The sequence below is a fragment of the Syngnathoides biaculeatus genome, chromosome 11 (genome assembly GCF_019802595.1).
Source record: "Syngnathoides biaculeatus isolate LvHL_M chromosome 11, ASM1980259v1, whole genome shotgun sequence".
Classification (NCBI taxonomy): Eukaryota; Metazoa; Chordata; class Actinopteri; order Syngnathiformes; family Syngnathidae; genus Syngnathoides; species Syngnathoides biaculeatus.
In genome coordinates this window covers 22,980,655-23,003,572 of record NC_084650.1, presented here as the reverse complement: position 1 = coordinate 23,003,572, position 22,918 = coordinate 22,980,655, and the positions used below count along the sequence as shown (strand labels likewise).

The 22,918-nt window shown below is 41.3% G+C and overlaps 1 protein-coding gene across 3 annotated transcripts in view; it reads left to right on the top strand.

Annotated features, from left to right (window-relative positions):
- LOC133508364 (synaptopodin 2-like protein) overlaps positions 1 to 22,006 on the top strand; it is a 44,643-nt gene extending 22,637 nt beyond the window's left edge. For 2 of the 3 annotated variants that reach the window (XM_061834287.1, XM_061834288.1), the window contains exons 4-7: positions 9,561 to 10,072; positions 12,729 to 13,926; positions 17,181 to 19,201; positions 20,727 to 22,006. In XM_061834287.1, the coding sequence (XP_061690271.1) occupies positions 13,770 to 13,926; positions 17,181 to 19,201; positions 20,727 to 21,995 (3,447 nt within the window). In that variant the 5' untranslated portion in view covers positions 9,561 to 10,072; positions 12,729 to 13,769 and the 3' untranslated portion in view covers positions 21,996 to 22,006. The remainder of the gene's footprint in view (positions 1 to 9,560; positions 10,073 to 12,728; positions 13,927 to 17,180; positions 19,202 to 20,726) is intronic. The other variant, XM_061834289.1, reaches the window with a different exon arrangement.
- Positions 22,007 to 22,918: the final 912 nt, after the last annotated feature.

The window sequence follows — 22,918 nt, the reverse complement described above, 5'->3', positions numbered from 1 at the left end:
AAGATAATGGATGGATGATCATATGTTAATACAAAACAAAAATCTCCTTAAAAATGTGAGGATATGATATTCTTAACTGTATTAATGTACATGACAAGTTTAATACCAAAAACCTGACACATTAGGAAAAACAAATTCTATTTTTCCCCAAATTTCTCAGTGAATCCAGCCGTGGGGATTTTATGGACCTCCTCGCTCCCTTAGTTGTGCTTCATTGTTACGACCTTGAACATCAGTTTACAAGAAAGTTCCACTCCATCTTATACTTTTCTAAGCAAATCTGGTTACTGTAAATGATTCCCAGTTGCGACTAAACAGATCTCCAGTGGCTAATTTGCCCTGAAAAATGTCAAATGACAGGGCGGGCTGGAGTGTAACAAAGCTTCCAGTGTCCTTGGAAAAAAAATACAAGCCCTCGGAATGGAAAATATCCAGTGTAGATTCTTAATTCAGAGTCGAGACACAAAAGGCCCAGATGGCTGGAGGTATGAACGAATCAATTTAATTGCTTGCAGATGCAATCCAAAACGACGGGCTTGCGTGTGTGTTTTCAGAGAAGTGACTTTATTTGGATGTTTACCGCAGTGTTCTACTCGAGGCTGACCTGATTTTTCACCATTAACACTTTGATTGGAGATTAGTCTGACATAGTGATTCAGTTCAAAATACTCTACCCACTTCCTCTTCTGAAAATATGACGTACACACACACAGAACCGGGGTTGGTGCTTTCCCGACCGGCATTACGCCGCATTACACATGGACAAAGACTGCAGCAGATCTTTGTGTACTGATGTCACTCGCAGGATTAAAGTCCTTCAATAAAGTTTGCTGTCATGGCAAGGTTTCTCATTTGATTTTCAATATCTTCCGGTAAATTTTGCTTCCATCCTGCAGCACGCAATTCCCTTACACAACGCGCACTCTAGTTGGGCTAATAGTTCCCGCCTTGTTTCCAGCCGTCTGCTGGGAGGCTCAGCTACCAAGCAGAAAGCCATTTCCATAGACAGAAGTCTTGCATTTACAAGTCCGCACCAAACAGAAGGAGAAGTGAGATCACATGCAATCATCCATATGTTTGTGCATAGTATGCAGCCTTTGATGGATTACAGTTGGATTTGAATTTGGTTTATTTTATTGTCAATGCAATGCTGTCGGAATGCCGATTTACATGTATCACGTCTTGGCCGAATGAAGTATAAACCATTAATGCTAAATAACCACAATGTTTCGTTGCGTCGTATGTAATAAGTGAATATCCCACTGGAGGCATTAATGAAGCCACGCTCATGTACTAGGTGCTCCCGCACTGCTCTTACGTGGAAACAATGAGCTGAAAAGCAACATCCGGCGTTTGTTTGAATTGGCAGCCGGTGGCATGTGAACACTGATGAGTGCGGTTTTCAACTGGATAACATCACGTTTTATGCATTGCATTTAAATGTGATGTGAACCAGACAGGCTTGGAGTGAAGAAAACAGCACGACTTACAGCTGGGATGTGTTTGTAAATGTACATGTTGGACACGGTTGTTTGTGGGATGCACAGTGACCTCCCTTCTGTTCATGTTTAAATGAAATTTGAATGATATGGGAAATAATTTATTCACTTTTCACTCCACAGACAAACTTTTAAGAAAAATTTTGGAATACTAAAAATACCGAACTATGATTTAATATTTAAAGGGGAAAGGCACTGCTTTGCATGACCACTGTATCCAATAAGTCATTTAATATGTACCCTCTTTTGGCAATGTGATGTTAAATCCTCTTTCATTTAATAGATTTTTATCGGCACTTATGAATTTTCAGGGGCATTGCCATTCTTGCAGGTCACATGACCTACGTGCGCGGATGTGACGGGTACCGTCCCACAACAAAGTCTCGATTACATGGGACACCATCTATGCCCAGTGCCGATTTCTTGTATTTATCTTCATCTGATGAAGAAATAGCAGTATCGGTTGATCGGAAAGATGGAGGAATACTTCCATCCAAATTTGAACCTGTGGATGTAATTAATGTTGAATATTCGGATGGTTCTTCGGGGGGAATGACACGGAGTCTGACTACTCGGAGGCCTACGCACGACATAAGTGATGATGTCCCATGTAATCGAGCCTTTGTTGCGGCACAATACATGTCATATCTGCACACGTAGGTCATGTGACTCGCGAAAATGGCAGCGTCCCTGAAAATTCGTAATTGTTGATAAAAATCTATTAAATGAGAGAGGATTTAACATCAAATTGTCAAAATAGGGCACATATTACATGACCTATTGGATATACTGTTCATGCGAAGCACTGGTTTTCCCCTTAACATAAAAATAAAGTACTCATCTTAGTTTAATTAGGAAGTCAAGATGCTGCATATTTCTCTTTTTAACATGCTGACTTATTCATAAAAGTGCAAAGAGAAGTTAGCTGCTGTACAATGTAAAAACAAAACTATTCAAACATGTTGATGTCGTCATATACATTGGCTCAAACTCTGAAGTTTTGTGCAACGTTTAACGCTTTACATTTCCCAAATTTTGCCATCGACAACCTTAGAGGACTTTTCCACGACAGTTGCCAGGAGTAAATTAAAGAGAGGCAATGTTGCATACACCTTATTATTATTAGTTTTTCCCTAATGACTTAAAACCCCTTTGTGTGACTCCAGCATTACCCCAAACATTGGTATTTCATTGTGGCTTGGATTCATTCCCAGTCTATTAGCATTGGTATTAGTATGCTGCTCCTGCTACAGTACACTTATGGGTCTGTTGGTTTAATTCTCACAAACCAAAAAACACTCCTACAAAAGATGCCCCGCCCAGTCTGTGGAAGCAATTTAGACCACAAAACTATGTCACAGTCCGGTTTTGAAATATATTTAGGGTCGTATATTGGATACAGAAGGTTTGTGGGAGCAGTAATGCAATAGCAGGCGCCAGGCTGGCATCATTGATTGTATTGTAAATGGGAAGTTAGAAGAGTAAAACCTTAAAGGAAGACTTTAGGGAAGAAAAGGAAGGAAAATTCGTGTGTACAATAAACCTTCCAATGTGAAGTAATATTATTATTACATATATTTTGGACATTAATTGAAAAAAAAATGAAAATAAAGAACATTTTTGAAATCCAAGCAAAATCTGCATGTGTGCCAGCTTTCACAGCCAAATGTGCAAGAAACATCCTTGACTCTGCCCCTGACATCGCCAGTGCTTAACATTATAGACCATTCATTCTACCTAAGCCAAGATGCCGACGTGTTGTGCAACAAAACTGAGAAAACGCACCCAAATTTGTCCTTCTTTAACCTCCCGTGGGGTCAACATGACAGGGTAAAGGTGCGCCTGTCACAGTTGAGGCTCGTTCATCAGTCGGGGAAATTTGCACGCATCTAACCATTACTGGCTATTAGCCGCTTAGCGATAGCCTCTCGTGCCAGTACTGTATAAGCAACAACACACTTTATGAGGTGGCATGGTGGCGGAGCTGTAAAGCGTTGGGCTCACAGTTTTGAGGACCTGGGTTCAAACCCGGACCTCCGTGTGTGGAGTTTGTATGTCTTCCCCGTGTCCGGGTGGGTGTAACCTGCTTCCTGGCCGTTGACAGCTGGGATAGGCTCCAGTCCTCCCGCGACCCCCATGCGGCTAAGAAAATGGATGGATGGATATATATGTGTAATCACTTTAGGGAAGTCCCTTTTTATTAATTTTGCATTTTATATTCCAGATATAACTAAACCATTAGATAGTCCGACGCCGTACTCAGAAAATAAGTTCGCATTTTTGAGAAACTTTGGACATAGCCCATAGCATTCATATAGCTCACATAGCATTACGTAGCATCTGGCCGACAATGGTCACCTCGCAATGCAATAGCTTTTGCGTTGCATTGTTGGAAGGTCATGCTGAAGATGTGGCGGCCATTTTTGGGTAGCAGTATCTAAGTTAAGCATAAACAACATTGAACAGTCGTGCAGAGTGAAAGACAGCTTAATTATTATTATTATTTTTTTCATTATATGTGTAAAAAAGTGAAAGGGATTCTTAGGGAGACATGAGACCTGAAATACTGGTCAAGCTCCAAGGTGGGCAGACTTTTACTTCTCTCTGTGCGGTTAACACTCGCTAGCTGAGACCTGCTTGGAGCCGAGCTACCTGTAGCTAGCTTGCCGTCGCTATCGCTACCTTCCACATGATTCTGAACACAGCCATTGCGTGTATATATCTCACAATGTTTTTCTTCATTTAACACCATTGTTGAGGCTGGTCCATATAGTATTTTGTAACTGGTTTCAAACACACAAAAACAGAGAAGCTGAAGAAAAAGAAAAATATTCAAAGTTCAACACACTTTTTATGATGATTATAATGTCTCACGCGATCGATCATCTGATCTTTTGTGTGACATATATGCGAAGCAGTTAAATCAAGAATAAGTGCCGCAGTATAATGTCACAGAACAGCAAAAAAATATCCGGTTAATTATTCGAAGCTAACAGTACTGAGGTATAGTAAAGAGAAACTTGCATGATACAGCGATGGCTCATGTGACATTAAATTTGTAACCATTTTTTCCCCCTGAAAATAATGGTCCAATTCCATATTGTCAAGCAACATGGACCTTGATATGCACAACCTATTTTTTTTTTTACCAATTTCTTACATTAATCTGAGTGAGTTTATATGTGAACTACAGATGCCCTTTCTACTGACAATAAACACAAGAAAGAATAAAACATGAGGTTGCCTTAATCGGATTAGTCTTTTACATGCAACTCGTATTACCAAAGGTCCAGTGATCAGACCGAATCCGATCTCATACCATCAATAATCATAGCTGAACATTCACCCACTGAAAAATCTACAAACATGCTAAATTTTCTTCCTGTCTGTCTGTAGAGACTAAACCTTAGCCTTTGAACAGCCCCATCACTGTATCCCATTACATCCGCAGGGACATAGCAGGGGTCGACGGAACAGGGCCTGCGTATGATTCCAATCAATCCAGGCCTGGGCCACGTAGGAAAGGACATCTAATAACTTATGTCGGAGCAGTCTAGAAGGATCAGACTTGAGAGGCAATGCAAACCAGATCACTTTGGAAATTCCACGCCATGATCTTTGTTGCAAGAGCCCCTCTTCCGAAGGAATGTGTGCTAACATTTCCCCTCAGCTCCCTGGTTTCGCCCCAGCACACACACCCACACAAATGCACATCTGCCCTTCACAGAGTCACGCCACTGCACCAGAAAGACGCTGAGGGTAGAAGCAAAAAGAAGAAAAAGCAGACGCCACCACTAATGGCTGCTCCCAGATGCATAGAGTCCAACGTGTATAAACATGTCAGGGAAAGGCTAGGTCAAAAGAGGCAGCACACACAGGAAAACGATGAAGAGACTGAGATTGTGGGGGAAAAACAGGCATAAATAGCCTCAAGTGGGACCATCCATCCATCCATTTCTATACCCCTTGTGCTCATTAGGGATACAGTTGAGCTTGGAGTCCCTCCCAACGGACTCAGGGAGAGAGGCGGAGTACACTGTGGACTGGTTGCAAGCTAATTAATTGCAGGGCAATTGGAGACAAACAACCATTTACATTGACACCTAAGGATTATTCAGTCTTCAATTAATTTAACACACATAGTTTTGGACTGTGGGAGGAAATAGGAATATCTGGAGTAAACCTGCAAACCCAAAGCTCAGAACTGTAAGGCAAACGTGCTAACCACTAGGTCCCTAAACCACACACAAGTGGCACCATAAGGAGGGAAAAAAGAATAAGGTAGAGGGAAACTTATCTGCAATGACAGATGTGTGTGCAAGGTGCAGAGATGAAAAAGATAAGGTTAGATAAATACAGTGAGGAAGATTGAGAGCGGGAGGGAAAGCGGTGTTGAAGAGAAGCTGCAGAGAGGTTACTTGAGAAGCCTTGATGTGATGGATTGTGTAAGCATCTTGCCGAGACCATCCATCAGGTGAGCGGTAGTAGAAGGAAAAAGAGCTCAGACGGGAATTTCGCCAGTGACACCCTTTCAATCAGACACACCAAGAAAAGCACTTACCGAGCACATTTTGATGTGCTTAAAAATCTGATGAGTGGAAGTAATCAGTTCATTGCAGTTATAAGATCTGGTGTTGTAATGTTCACTTACAAAAAACAGGTTTTCAGTACAGTTTTTTTGAATGATTTGTGGAGTATGAATGCAAGTACATCGTGATGAAACTCAAACTTTTTATATGGGGGGGGTAAGAATCAAGCCCTGCAAGACACTGATGCCCCCAAGAATGTTTAGAACTGCCTATATTAACTGTTTAAACTGTAAACCCACAACCTCTGAAAACCCATAACCTATGAAAAGACATTACCACTTCACACTTGTCTTACAAAAAAAGTCAAATATACCTTGCTTCAGATGATTTGATTTCGGAATAAATGCACCTATAGAGTGAAAAAATAAACAAAGGCAGCAAACTCACAAAAATTTCAGCAAACAATCAAGGCAAAAACTTGGCTCCTTCCTGATATGCATAGATTTTAGTCTGTATCGAGGTTGGCATCAATTTTAGCATTTTAAAACAAATACATTATTCTGCTAATAGGCGAAATGATAATTTGTCAGCAAAGGACTAACATCTTGCAACATGGTAAATAATCGCATACATCTTTTTTGTGTAAGCAAATTCAAGCAGATATTGTTTTATCTACACTTACAGTTGAAGCCCAAAGTTTACGTACATGTGCAAAAACACACTTCATTTTTTTTTTGTCTCGCTATCTGAAGTCAAATCAGACCAAACCTCTCTTGTTTCAGGTCTGTCTGGTTCACCAAAATTATTTAATTTGGTTCAATGCCACAATAATAAGAGAGAAAATTTCTTGGATAATTTTTGATTATTCTCTTTGAGGTCAAAAGTTTACATACAACAAAAGTTACTTTGTCTTAAAGGAACATGGGAAAGCTCAGAGGATGTCATGGCTTTGGAAGATCCTGATAGGTGAACTGACAAAATGTGAGTGAATTGACGGGACACCTGGGGATGTATTTAAGGCCACACCTTAATCATGGGAAAATCAGAGAAAGAATCGTGGCACTCCACCAGTCTGCCCTGTCCTTGGTTGGAATTTCCAGACGCTTGAAGGTGTCATGTTTATCGGTTCAAATAATTATATGCAAGTATAAATATCATGGGAATGTCCAGCCATCACACTGCTCAGCAAGGAGACGTGCTCTGTGTCCCAGGGATGAATGTGTTTTGGTCCAAAATGTCTGAATCAACCCCACAACAAAAGCTAAAAAAAAAAAAGACCTTGTGAAGATGTTGAAGAAGCTTGTGGTAGGGTCCCCAAAACGTTTGACCCAAGTCATGCAGTTTAAAGGAAATGCTACTCGATACTAACGAAATGTATGTAAACCTTTGTGACCTCGAAGAAATAATATACAATTCTTGAAGAAATTCTCTCGTTCTTGTGGCATTTAACTACATTAATTTTGGTGATCCTGACTGACCTAAAACAGTCTTTAGTCTGAATCGACCTCACACTGTAAGACAAAAAAATAAAATTTTACACATTATATAACTGTATCTTAACTTATCAGCTGGTCTGCAGTTTCACTAATGTTTGCTACTAATCTGTGGTAAACGTATGTAGCATAAAAAATCCTCCATTGTTGTGTCCTTTCTCTGCTTGTGTGCCCTGACTTATAAGTTCATTTTGTTGTACTGAAAGTGGATTTCCAACAAGCCTGATAAAAGGACTCCTTATTAGGGAGCGCTCCGAATTCCACTGCATCCTTGCAGTGTCTGCTCACAGTTGTGTCAGTGATATGGACTAATTTCATATGTCTCTCATGGCCCACCAGTCGGCAACAACTAAGCTCGATGCAAGAGTTCCTCACAGTGCCAATGTTGTCATTACAGTGCTTTGTCAATGATATGGATCAATGTCAGCTGTTTCCTGGTAACGCCTCCAGGGCCCTACGCAATTGCCTGGATTGCATCGACTGTTTCAGAGCCTCTGTGACTGTTAGCAGTCATAATGTGAGGGCTAATAGGCCTGCAAGAGAGGGGACATGCTACTGCTGTACTTTAGTTTATACGCCATGATGAGAAGCAACAGTTGGCTTTCACACAACAAGCATCTGGCCATGAGCTGGGCATGAAAGACCTTCCTCAACTTTTCTAAATACAAAAAAATAATAATAATATACACTTGATGGAGCGGCACGGTGGATCAGCTCGAAAGCGTTTGCCTCACAGTTCTGAGGTCCCCGGTTCAATCCCAGACCCGCCTGTGTGGAATTTGCCTATTCTCCCCGTGCCTCTGTGGGTTTTCTCCATGCACTCTGGTGGCCTCCCACGTCCCAAAAACATGCAACATGAATTGGACAGTCTAAATTGGCCCTGGGTGTGATTGTGAGTGCATCTGTATGCCTCGATGTGGCCTGCAATTGGCTGGCAACCAGTTCAGGGTGTACCCTGCCTCCTGCCCGTTGACATCTGGGATAGCCTCCACTACTCCTGGGACCCTTGTGAGGATAAGTGGCTAAGAAAATGGATGGATGGATGGATGGATGGATGGACACTTGATGGATGCATGTTTGGAGTAAGGCTGACCGCTCCACGAACAATGCAGCAGTTTTTGTGGATCGCGTGACCGCATACCAAGAAAAAAAAAGGTATCAGTCTAGCGTCAATCTTGTCGCTTGATTCAGGTTTGGTCAGTGCGTCAGTTGTGCGCATCGATTGACTAACAGTCGATTGATGGACAGTTGGTTGAAGCAATCCTAGGCACTTCGGACGTGTCACAGCGCATGTGCACATAAAGGCGCATTCTACCATGCTGGCCTACTATTTCCTGTCTGTTTTTTCTAATACTTGGATATCCATGAATCTCACTGCATTCTCTAAATTGAGCCCGAATGTCATTTAGTGGAGTAAAAGGTAAAGTTGACTACAGTATAAACATCTGTCAGTTATTGTTCAGATTACTGAGAACATAAACAATAAGCCTGTGTGCGTGTGTGTTCATGACAACGACACGTCTGTTTGGAATTATCCCCGTTGCTGCCCTGTTTTTGGGTTAATGTTAACATAAATAAACTAATCCGACTCCAGATTTCACGCACCAGTTACTACCTACATTTCTATCATATGCCCCCTTCAGATCGTTTCCAACCATATGAATGGCTCCAAAAGAATATGAAGGCATTAATCAGAGTATTTGTCAGGATGCATTAGGTGCCTTAACAAAAACTGATGAGCGATTCATGCACTTTGGAAGAAAGACAACTATATTAAGTGGTGGAGTCGTAATACTACAATAGTCTAGTCATATATTTCGAAATGAAGTCAGGGTCACAGTGCATGGTTTCACCATAATGTGAAAATCTTGACCTGAATCCAAAAAAGTCAGATTTTGCCAATACGGTACATATACTTTTGGATGAAAATTAATCTGTGGTGTTTTTGTTGCTGCTGTAATATCGGATGTGGCTTTTGACAGATGGACTGTGACGTGAAAGGAACAAAAATGATGCGGTCTTTTTTTTGTTTTCCACAGAAACTTTGTTTACATTTGTCCTGCTGTTCTGGATTTTGGAGCAGTCCGCCCGGTGCGCTTGGCGGGAAAGTGGGTCAAGACTTAAAAAACAGCGCAGGAAGGAGGGGAGTACAGAGTCGAGGCCCACAAACTGCTCAGCATCCTTGTGTTGAATATGAAAATATATTATAGCATAATGTGTTCAGTATGCAAGCTTGAAGGAAACCATATGAAAAAGCTCCCAGACAAAGAGCCCTCTGTGTTCCAGCTGACCCAACACCCGGCCCCATCCATCGTCTGTTTCATGAGTGAGAGGAGGGAGGTGGGAGGTGTGTTTGCAGAGTCATATAGGAGCTGGAAAAAAAAAAGGGGGGCAGTCCACTCGGCTACTACCTCACACAGACCGACAACAGCAGACTACAGGTGAGCTGCTCCAGTGAGTGGGCCAACAGACTCTTCTCAGCAAGGAATACTGCTGTCGCGGAGCTTCTACAGACTCCTCACCTGCAAACCATTCAGTTTATCTTCACCGGGTAAGATGCTATCTTTGTTTAGAAAGGGCAGACGGGTGACTAATTGAAACAAAGGAGGGAAACTTTCAAGATGGCCAACATCTGGGGTTGTTGTTTTGTGCCTCACTTGGGACTTGCGGGGCTCTTTGTCTCACTACCGTGACTCTGTGGCCCATCGCAGGCCTATTTAAACTGTGATGATAAGTTATGTTACATGAGGGGAAAATGTGGAAAATGTACTGACTCGCAGACACAGTGTGCACCTTGACAAAACAGAAATGGCAATGGGGGGCACATAAATATAAAATTGTTAATTATTTTTCTTTTCTCACTGACTGGGAGAAATCTCATGAAATCCATCTTATAGTATCTTATATATGTTGACAAGTGTGAATAGTTGTCTCTCATATATGTTTCAAAGAATCCCTACGGTACTGATAATACTTACTTTTAAAAAGTGCTTGGCACCTTTGCTGTCTAACGGTTTTCAGGTCATGGTGCCTCCCGCTTGGCATTGAAGCACATATAAACCTCCCTCAAGTGTTTATCTTTCCCACTTGAACTCTCCCATCTGTGTACAGGGCAGTGGAATGTGCAGCAAACCAGGTTCTCTTCGGCTGGATTTCCTAAGAATAAAATAATACTTTTGCAATTCGTTGGACCACTGCCACGTTTGAGATGTCAGTCATCACACACCACAGGCTCAGGCATGTTGACCATCCTGGCCCCCCCTGAGGAGTTTTGAAACCAGGAATGCCAGTTTTGGAGTAGAACCAAAAATAATTTCTCAGCTCACCAGGACTGCATTGAATCACTCTTTATCTGGGTGAGGTGAGGGGGTGGAGGGGCAAGCCCTAAACATTTTTAGCAGATACTTTTTGGGTATGCAGATGCGCAGGTAAATGATAGATAGAGCAGACACATGGCAGCACCTGAGGGGGTCAGTTGTGTGGAGATGCCTCTCCGGGCTTGTTAACTGATTTGCTTTCAAGGTTTTGAGTAGTTCAGACGAAACATATCACATATCTTAATTCATGTACATCCACCGCAACCTAAGATGCAGAGATGAAAGCACGTGAGCGAATCACTATACTGACGTTCTAATTCCAGGCCACTGATGCATTCGGCTTGTGTACACATGAGAAGACTGATTACAGTTTATATGACTGACTACATGTGGATGCATAATTTCCTGACAATGAACTGGAACACTGTGATTACACAGTAAAGCGGCCTCTGGGGGCCCAAACTGTAAATGATATCCTTACGCCTAATCATGGAGGTCAGTGAGTAGGACAGGAAAGTGATGGAGTGGTGGGTGTGCAGCGGCGGTGGGCACAGTGCAACATCTTTTGAAGTTCAAGTTAATTGGTGGCTAGATGAAGGGAAATGAAAGAGGGTAGAAACATTAGATGTCATTTATCAAAAGAGAATACAGTAGAATCAGTCGGAATCATGCGTGTGGAACACTCAAGAAAGCTTTGAAGCGATGCCATACCCGGACTATTAGGGATCAGAGGTGGACAAGAGAATGTTGGGGAGTTTAGGCAATATTCAACTAAAAAGACATCAGTAATCCAAGGACAACCTGATCTGTTACACATCATTAGAGCTCAAAGAGCTTTTGTCAGAGATTCTAAACACTACCAGCCTTCATCTGGTCTCACTCGGCGCCATCACGCCACTTTGTGAAATTGTGGAGCTTTTTTTCACTGCTGGGCACTGTTTTTTTTGGTTACGACTTATCCTTATTAATACGTTGCTATCATCAAGGTTTGTGGTGCATTGATTCCAGACCACACAACAATACTGGAAAGGCATTTAGTCAAAACAATTATTATGTGAAAATGTGATACCATGGTGATTCATGCGTGAAAAACAAAGATGGCTCCCACCATGTTCAACAAGAGTTTGATTAAGGTCATTGTAATTTACAATTTGGTGACGGTTACAAAATAACAACAGTTATTCATGATCAGGAAAAGAGAATTCTTTCTTTGTTGAATAGCTGGAATTCACCAAAAAAAGTAGCAATTTTGAAGAAATACTATTAAAACAACTGTAAAGGACCCTGGGAATTTTTATGCATAATCTCTGGTGCATTTTAATGTTAAAAGTGCTTGTACCTACATTTAGAAATTGCGTATGACTGTATTTAGAAAGTGAATGTAAAATTTTGGGTATGAAACATTTTGTCAAAAATGTAAAAATAATGAAATGTGCATCTTTTACCAACAATACAACAGCTTACTGCATCATACCATGAACTTGTGTAAAATACAGGTAAAATACAATCATACATCAATTAGAAATTGCTCAAAATTTGGACAGCAATTCCTTCTCATTCATTTAGATCTGGGTGTCTTTTTTTATGCTTTGATTCTATTATTGGAATTATAATCGGGAATTTTGTGTTTCAACTGTGATCTCAGAAAAATCCAATACATTGTTTGGCTTCTAATGAAACAAGTTGAAAACAACATGACAATTCCTAAAAGAAAATCTTGAAAATTCCATGAAATTTCACTTTACTGTATTAGTACTGTTGTGACTGAATTAATAGTAGATGCTAAATCATGGACTGGCAAGTTTGGCAGGATGTTCAACTTTTTATCTCGCGATTTTTTGGCCAAAGGGCTCTATCAGATGTATAAAACATCTTCCTCTTGTTTTGCAGGTGACCCCGGACAGGACATGGTTTCATGGAGGGATTAGATAAAGATGCCTTTTAGCACTTTGGCAACAATTAGACTTCGTTTGAAGCCAAAACAGGCTCCACCAAAGTAAAACATTTGCAAACTGGGAGAAAAATATAAATAAAGTGAACACATGCCAGAAAAAGTTTCCAACCACAAATTATAACTCAGTTCAAGATGATGGCTTCCTTTATTGTTCTTCAGTATTAATCCAAACTATCAGTGAATACACACATGCCCTATCATCTAGCGAGGGGGGGGGGGAATGGTCTGCTGTAAACACTGAATTTGGCTGTAATATATAAAAAGTAACATAAGATCCCAATAGGACTGAGCTGTTTGAATACAACGCCATCTTTGTAATGACCTTTGCAGAGTGAAATCTTATTCCTCAAATGCAGCAAACAGCAGGACACTGCCATATCCACAGCTCCCTTTTCATGTCACACTGGAGTTATGATCGCCAAGATAAAGAACAGATCTTTTCGCTGAAAGAAAAATAATCTGGGGGCTAGAGATTTGGAGGCGGACAGAGAGAATGCTTTGGTGACCAAAATAGCAGCGGAGAAAGTGCGACGTCTGGGAAAACAAAAAGGAGTATTAGAGAAGATTGGGCTTTTTTTCAGCTTTCTTTGCCAAAATTGTGCTTTTTTTTTTAATGTGACAGTTATCCAGTAGAAGTCATTTGGGAAGCATTGCCTAACCCATAGAGGGAGGTCCAGTTAGATAGAAAATTATACTTGATGAAGACAAAAGACAGAGGATTCTTTTTTTTTTACTACATGAAAACACTTGGAAGGATTTGTATGGAAAGCAGAGCCATGGCGGTTAGTAGCCAATTGGAGAAATGAGCTACTTTCCATGACACTTTTTTTTTTTTTTGCATTCTTCTCCGTCTCCTAGTGAAGACTAAAACAGAACTGTTGTATTATTTTTTTAATCAAGCGGGAGTTTGGATCCGATAGGGATGAAACACATCGAGGACGCTTGCTTGGCTGCAGAAGTGTGAATTGAACTTGGAGATGGAGAAGGGACACACGTCTTTGTGTAGAGGAATGAGTTGGAGTCCAAGAGGATTGACAAAACCCATCCAGGCAGCACAAGCCAGCTCGGTGGAAGAGTGCAACGCAACACATGAAACCACTGGACTCAACACGGACCAGACGGGCAGCAAAACAAGTGAGCATTTGTTTATCTGGTACTGTCTCTCCTCACTTGACTTGGAGCACGGGCAATGTTATATACCTTTGCAAAGAAAGTGAAGAAACGATGGCTTTTCCTAATAGGCGCTGTGTGTCTGTAAATGTGGCACATCACAAAGCTTTGAAGACAGGCAACGTCGGAAACAAATAGCTTTGCCTTCTGTGTAATTGGAGATGGCAAAATATGCTCCGTGAAACATCTGTTTCCATAAAGCGAAAATGCATGCAAGCCCGTCGGCAATGGAAATGTAATCAATAAAATATACAATACAGTCACTGTCAGCCTTGTCTGCTGTAGCTGCTTTAGCTCACATTAGAAAAACATTACGTTGTCAAAATAATTTAAGGAAAACACTGAATCATAATTTGTTTCAATAACAATTCACTCTGAAGACACTTGATTTGGTACACTTGAATTTTCTAATGGGACCCAATTCAAGATTTATCCAGAATTTTGGATGAAGTATCACATGTGGAGTGACTGTACATTTTGTATTAAGGCACAGCGACAACAATTTCATTCTCAACAATCAGAGAAACTAAATTCCTCGATCCGTATTGTTATATATGTCATTATTTCGTGCAGGTGTGCCTAATGACGTGGCTTGTAAGTGTGTTTTGGGTTTCCTCATGCACATCACAAGATGCAAAACATCTTAAGAACATCTTAAAGCTGGCTTCACCACAGCTATCCAAAGACCTTTGACACAGTAACACTCTATGATTGCTTTTAACCTCTGGGTTGGGCTGTTCCCCCCCCAAAAAAAAAAAAAAAAAAAAAAAACTATGGGATTCACCTGGAGTTTAGGTCACTTTCAGTCCCGTAGATCCGAGGACCTCTGTTAATCCTTGTATTTCCATACTGCTTCACACAACAGCCACTGGGGCCAGTGCCTGGTGAAAGATAACATCCGACAGGGTAATCTGACCTTTGATACACAAAATGCAAAGTTAGCCCAATGACGTTAAAACCACGCCACTGTGTGGGAATTTTCTATTCCATGGAGGGACGACTGAGGGGCACTGGTGTGATACCAGAGGGATGAGGTTGAGAAATTTGACGTTGTGAAAGAAAGTGGATGTGGACGTTGCGGTATCATGGCACAAAGCTTCAAGTTTTGTCTTTGCTAGAGGAAAGAAAATTCCTATCCCTAGCCTTAGAGGTTGGCGTTTATGCTCAGAGGGCTCAGAGGCCAGGCACTCAGGCAGAGTGCATAATAAACACACAGAGGGAGAGGGGTAGCAGGGGTCAGGCACTGGGGCTCTGCGGTCCCAGTGCAGTAATCCATATGCACATAAACTGGAGTATCTCCCTTTCCAGTGACTCTAACAAGGGTTAGACACTTTCTGATGTCACTCGACATAAACCGCTCAATGTTTGACACAGATTGGACAGTTATTCCGAACTGTCAAACAAAACTGAAAAGCTGACTTCCAGAGTTTCTCCACAGAAGCCATAAGCCCAGCTCAGTTTTGTTTGTTTGTTTGGTTGTTCTACAGAAACGAAGCCGCATTTGAAGTAGTGCAGCAGAGCTGCAGGCGGCTAGACAGATGGCGCAGGCTCCAGCTGCAGACACCCTCCCTCTCTGTGTGCCGCTGGACTTGCTAAGAAAAGGAAATCGGAGCTTGTGCCACAGTACAGAAAGGGAAAGGGGTGTGTGAGGCCAACAAACTCAGTTCAGTGGAAAACTCTTTGGGATATAGAAAACAGCAGCGCTCTGAATGTGACGGGGGAAAGGTAAGAGAGAAATCATCTCACACTGGGAGAAGCTAGCCCAAACTTAAAGGACCCTATTGAGAAGATTTAAACTTTGATTTGTTCATATTTTTCTACTGTGAAGACAATTTAATGGTCGGGCATTTGTTATTTTGATGACATGTCTCTTCCGCAAACTATCTAAACTCTTGTGTCCAGTCACTGTTTTAATGTAAAATTGTTTGATATAGAAATGAACATACTCATCCAGTTTCCCTGCTGTTAACTTTCAATCAATCTCATCACGGTAGATGAATTAACTTATAGTGATTCAAATCATAAACAAACAAATAACTAGCAAGGGTCGCATTTATTTTGAGAAGCTGTTCATGACGTGAATATCATGTGCCAGTATTTGCACCTGCATGTTATCTGATAACTCATCTAGCTCGCACTAGAGGCAAATATTTACAGCGAGGGTATTTCACTTCAGGCTTCACTGCTCTCATATAGTCCACAGTCCAAAATTATCTAAAGGTGACGCCTAATAAAAATAATTTTGGAGACAGGGATGAATAGATAGCTTTAAAAAGGGGTACTGGGCCCGTGTTTAAATCTTAATCAACCATATAAAAACATTTATATAACTTCAGATTCTAAAATAAGGCTTTGTAATTATATTTGCATGATCGTTTAACTTGCTTACGGGACATTCACATTTAGATATTTAACATGAAAGATATACGGTAGATGGCATGTTATACCAACGTAGTTATTTTGAATGACACATAACTACTTAAAAAAACGTCGCTCTCTGGATAGATCAGTGTTCAGAACAAAGAATGAGTTATGGTTGCTCTAGTTGTCATAGAAACTTCCTGAAGGGAAATGACATTTCTTCCACCAGTCAGAATAACACAAATTAGATGAATAATGGGTAACATGTGACCAGAACTTGGACTTTTTATTTTACAATGTGAAGAGTTACATTTATAGTATTTTAATAGACAGTAATGACAGATGTTCTGAAGCTGTAGATGGTAAAAACATTGGGTTTGATTTGAAGGCATTGCAATGAGAACGAAAGCAGGCATGCTGGAAGTTTAAGCAGGGGGTTTTCACCACAGTGGAAGAATGCTCAGGGAGCGACTTGACCAGATTGCAGAGGAAATAACTTTGCTATTTGGAATGGAACTATTAAGCTCAGAAAACAAACCCTAATTTTAGGCAGAGACAGGCTGAAGGCAAATGGACACCACTGGCCTTCAAATTCTCATGAATAAAGTTAAACCCATGGTTTAAAATCGGTCTATCATGCCTTTCTTTCATTTTAGCTTTCAAGGCAGATGCCATTAGATGGTTAGGGAGTTTTCTTTGTGTAATTTTCTTGTTGTGTGCAATGCAGCCCCTTCCTTCAATTAGGGCAAGTTATGGGTTGCTTTTACCATTAATCCGGCACATGATATCTAATGAAGATGATCTTTACTTTTCATTTGCTAACCAGGGTGCCCCTTTAACTTTTTTCCCCCTTCTAGATCTGACCAGGAGTGTCAGCTTATCTGAGAAGGAGCTAAAGGAGGCCCGCCTGAGGAGTCACATCATTGCTGCTCAGCTCACTGTCCCTTCCAGCTCCAGTTCCAGAGGCGTGCAACTCTTCAACCGGCGCAAGCAGAGGGTCAGCGCCTTTACACTGGAAAGTAGTGGAGGGCAATCAAAAGAGGACATAATCAGGAATGTGAAACCCAACCTGTCATGTAGCAAACCAACATGGGCAGACAGAAGTCGTGAGGAAAAGGAAAGAGACTTGAATGATAACAATTGCACTTCCAGTCCACTATTTGTGCCTCCTGGGCGGATAAAAGCAACAGGTGATAGCATGGAGGAACAAAGTGACCTTTACAGCAAAGAAGATGTCACTGAGCACAGTGTTATCCAAGAAAGACATTTCCTTCCTGTAAAGGAAATAGATGAGGAAGAGGAGGAAAAGGATACAGTGCACAAAGAACTTGAAGACAAATTCAAGGATGAGCTTCCACCTGAGAGAGAAAACACTAATCCAGTTGCGATGAGTCTTATCGAGAGTGAGACATCGGTAAATAGAGGTCATATGGTACCATCTCCCCTTGAAAAGATTCCTAACGGCTGCCATGGACCTCTGATGATTTCTGTGTCTACTTCGAAGCAGACCACCATCATCAATCGGACTGCCAGGCCTTTTTTCTCACCAGTGACAGTGCAGTCTCAAGAGGCAAACAGTCCTGTCATGGACAGCCTGCCTACTTGTTCTGCATTCACTGCTCCCCAGCCAGTTGCAGTATCATCTCCGCCTCCTCCAACATATCCCACACCTCCCCTACCGGCGTTTCCAAACAAGCCTCTAACTACTGATTACTTCAGTTCAACTGTTACATCTCCCACTTTCCCTCCACCACTCCCTACCTGTGCTGTATCTCACAATCCTGCCTCACCCCTACCCCAATATGGACCCCCAACAACCTCAAAGCCTTCTACCTTCCTTCCTCAGCCTTTTGTGGAAAGGAAGTCGACGCCACCAATAAAAACAGGATTACTTGACGATAGTGCTACCAAACGACAAAATAAAAAGTCGATGTTCACGTTCAAAGAGAAGAAGGTTGTGCCTCCAAACCCTGAGCTGCTTTCTCTAGTGCAAGGGGTGGATGAAAAGAAGAAACATAGGCAAAGATCGGTGCCTGAACCCACGTCTGAGGAGGAGTTACTAGCTCTGGGTGCAGAGGCATCCAACTTCCTTGCCAAAGAGGAATACAGGACTGAAGAAGCCAAAGCTCCCGAATGGGCCTCTTGTCTTAAAAGCTCAAGAACCTATCCAAGGGTAGAACATAAGCCAGAACAGACCCTCAATGATGCAACAGGAAAGGGCGCAGAGCTTTTTGCCAAGCGCAGATCCAGAATGGAGAAATATGTAGTTGAGAATCAGAATGCAGGTCACCACATAAGAGCTCCTTCTCCAACAATGTCTTTGCCACCATCTTGGGTTTACCCATCAAATATGCCAGGTAGGGTCAAAGCTATTGCTAAAAACTCTGACATGTGTGCTCAACTTGCACAAAACATGAAAGCCCAACAAACTGCCAAGCCAAAACCAAGACAAACAGCCCCAGCAGCACAAGCTCAAGAGACACCTGCTCTTGAGAATGGTTGCTCCAAAATAGAGATGGACCTGTCAAGACACCGACCTTACCAGCTTAACTCATCCCTCTTTATACTTAAGCCAGTCAAAGACCCGTTGAGTACCCTACCAAAAGGAGCACCACAGTCAAAGAACCAGATGCCTCCTCAGGACCCTCAGTCTTTTTCAAGACAGACTTCCTTACCTAATAGTGCATCTCTCTTTCGCACCCAATATCAATCTCCTCAGCTTCCTCTCAGCTCCATCACAAGAGTAGAGTATCCATCGAGTCCAGCTCTTGGTCAGGCATCAACTACTGTTACTCCAACCTGTGTGTCATCTTCTCGGCCGGGGATTCAAGCACCGAGGCCAAGATTTTCTGCCAAGCAAGCTGGGATTGAAGCGCAGGTGTGGAAGCCTTTCATCTTTTAAGACAATTTATGTAGTAATACATGGTGATTGCCAAACCTTATTTGGCATAAAATTTAAATCATACCGTGCTTTCCTGTGCTTCTTTTTCCCCTCTCTGCTTATGCTTTATGATCTCCTTTAGCAAAAATTATTGATGTAAATATTCACATAAATATTGCCACTTCATATCTGTTCTTCTGAACAAAAGAAAACACAAATGTCAATTTCAATTGAAGTTTCTGATTTACACAGGTAACCAGAGTTAGAATAAAAATGCATGTTAACGTGATCAGTTGAGTTTTCATATCCCAATGCTGCAAGGCACTTTAGCACCAAAATGCCTTCTTCTCGAGTATTTAAATATAATGAATAATAAATTCACGTTCCCTGTTCCACACTGTGTGTTATAGTTATTTGGGGAACAGAGTGAGGCTGTACCCAAGCACTTTGACAGATTTAGCATCTGTTTTTTAGGCCAGAATTTTCAATATAATGCTTCTCACTGACATTAAAATACAGCCATAGAATTTGTTTGTCTTAATATCTTAAGGGTAATTTGCGCTTCTCAACACCATTTCTATTCAAAAATATGCAGCATGTATGGATTCTTTGAAGTTTGCCATCTGCAGATTGCATAGTAATTTCTTTTTAGGGCTTGTATTTCAAATTATTTTCATGACTTCAACCAGTAGTTCCAGAATTGTTTGTTCACAGGAAATAATTAGTTATTGGGAATTCTGCCCACAGAGTTTACGTCTGCTGCCCTTTGTAAGTCATTTACGTTCTAATTGTGTATTTGTGTTTTAGCTGAATCGCTTCTTCACTGATTAAAGCATCATGTTTTCACCCATCTGTGACCTCCTTCTTTTTCTAATTTCATAATTTCACTCTAGTATTGATTTCACCTTTGTCTCCCTTTCCTGTTTTTCTTGCTGATGCTGCAAACACTTGATCATACTTAATAAATAATATGCCTCTGATAATCTTTCATAAAATTGTTGACACACATGTATTTCATAAGATAAAGTGTCAAATTATATTTTCTTGTCACCACAGTAGTGGTTTCACAATTTTTATGGTCATCTGAGACTCTGACATTTCAAGAAATATATTTTTTTTAAAGTGAAAGGGAATGTAAGTAGTCTTCATATTATATTAAGAAATCAAGATATCTATTCATGTTTTATTGGCATGTAACCAAGTAACCTCAAATCCCTGAAAGGCCATTCACATTCAGAGTAACCTGAGAATGGCATATAAAACTAAGTTGACATGGGCTATTTACCAGGCATGGTACACGACCCTATGCAGAGGATTCACATTTGTTGACACGGTTATTCTAATAAATATTATTTAGACTGACGAGAATCTGCGTATTTAAAAAGGTATGTGCTGTTTGCTCTTTCGTGAGCAAGTAATAGACAAAACAATGAAGCTGAGTATGTGCTACTGTCATGTTTACCAGATATTGTATTCTCTGAAGGATGCATTATAAAAACTTTTATTTATTATACTCCAACAGAAACCAGAGTCATCCGCGATCAAACCTCCAAGTGAGACGCAGCTGGGCCTTACAAGGAAGTTCAGCAGCCCCGACTGCCTTGCGAGTACCACGTGGACATCGGGTTTTCAAACTAAGTACCCTTCTGCAAACATCTCCAGCCGGTCAGTCACATCACCAGTTTCTTTTTCAAGGGTTGCAAGATGCCAATCTCCAATGGGCAACCAAAATATCCAGCTTTCAGCAGTTTCCTCAGCTTCCATAACTAGCCCGCCCCAGTCCTCTACGTCTACATCTCAATGCACCCCGCCTTGGGGTTCAAGATCCCACTCCCCACTGGTATCCCAGAATATCCCATCATCTACACATTCCTCTGGTCATGATTTCAGATTCCAAACATCTAATTCCTCTCGTTCGCTACCATGGAGTTCAAGATGCCAGTCCCCAGTAGTCAACCTACAATCTTCAAATGCTTCACAAATTTCATCTAAAGGGTCCACAAACACTTCCCCACTCTCTCCACCTTGGGGATCAAAATCCCAATCTCCCATAGTGAGCACAAGTACTGAGCATTCCAGCCTCTTCTCACGTTCTTCTTCTAGACCTTTTCAAACATCCACAACTGTACCTCACCGTTCTCCTCCATGGAGTCCAAGGTGTCAATCACCAGTGGTAATCCAGACTGTCCATCCTTCCACTAGTTCCTCTTCCAAACTTTCCAAAACATCAACAATCACTTCTCCTGTCTCGCCACTTTGTGGCTCACGTTCACAGTCTCCTGCACTTTCTCATTCTAGTTTATCGTTCCCCTCTGCTCACCGTCTGTCCATATCCTCTGCCTCCTCTCCTGTTCCGTTACCCAGGGACAGTCGCTGCATGTCCCCAAACAATAATAATTTTGACTCAAAAGCCAATCATCGAATGTTGGCAAAGAACATCATCAATGCAGCCAAACGTAAAAACAGCCCCTCTCCAGGTGCACTGAGCGGTCACAGCTTACCTATCTCACCAGTGGGATATTCCCCCTATGGCTATGACTGCCAAAAATTCCAGTCGCAACCCCTGGGGGGGCTGTCACCGACCTTTACCAGTCCTTCTCAGACCCCAACAGACCGGATCTGCTCGCCCGTAAGGCTCTACAACACACGCTCCCTGACTGACTCTGATGCGTCCATTGAGTCCGAGGACTCAGGCCTGCGGTCACCCGGCACGCACTCTTACAACACTTGTCCCCGTGTTTGGGGTGGCAGTTTGAGGGTGAAGAAAAGCACAATCTCTACTGACCTGTGAGCTTGTGAATTTGGGTTTTTTTTTGGCATTGTAAACAGAGATCTTGATCCATGAAAGATGTTGATTCATAATGCAATTAGTATCTTATCTGATTGATGGTTTTACAATGACAAGAACAAGCTTTTTACATGAACAATTGTGGTAGCTTGTACGCTTCCGGCATATTAAAATGGGACATTAACCAAAGATTTTTGACTTCACTTTCAATGAATGTTGTACGCTACAGTTTCACAACAAATATACATTGGCTATCCTTGTTCATTAGCAATGATTATTGCTTTATGAAATTTATCATCCTTTACTGATCATAACATACTTTTAAAACATTCTTCCTTTTTTATGACCACTGAAATTATGAATGCTTATGAATATTCTGCAACGCAATGGGAAATGTTCATCTTACAATCACACATGACAGCAGTTTATGTCACAGATTACCATTTTAATTCATGGTAAATTGCAATACATAGTGCAATACTCAGTTTAACATAGTGTATAGAATTTGCTTCATACTGTATATTGCAATTGCCGAAGTGAATGTATACTTTCCAAAGACAGAAAAGGGAGATGGAGTTCGGGGGCATGTGATGTGTCATTGTTACACCTTTTTATTCAAATATTTCATATAAGTCTGCATGTGTTTAATTGCTGAATGCTGATTTACCATAGCAGAGGACTACATGAATGTAGCTCAATGTTTTATAACTGATATGTTAACTCCTTCACCGGCAGCACGATCAATTTTGCATCAAATGCTTTAAGACCGATCCACCAGAAAATTGCTGTTTGCAACATTCAGTTACACGTACAGTACTTTACACTGCCCATCTTTAATATTTGTTGCTAAAGACCGATCTTTTGTTCGTCTTGTCACATTATTAACGTCAATTGTGACACATTTTTGCATATTGCTCACAAACCAA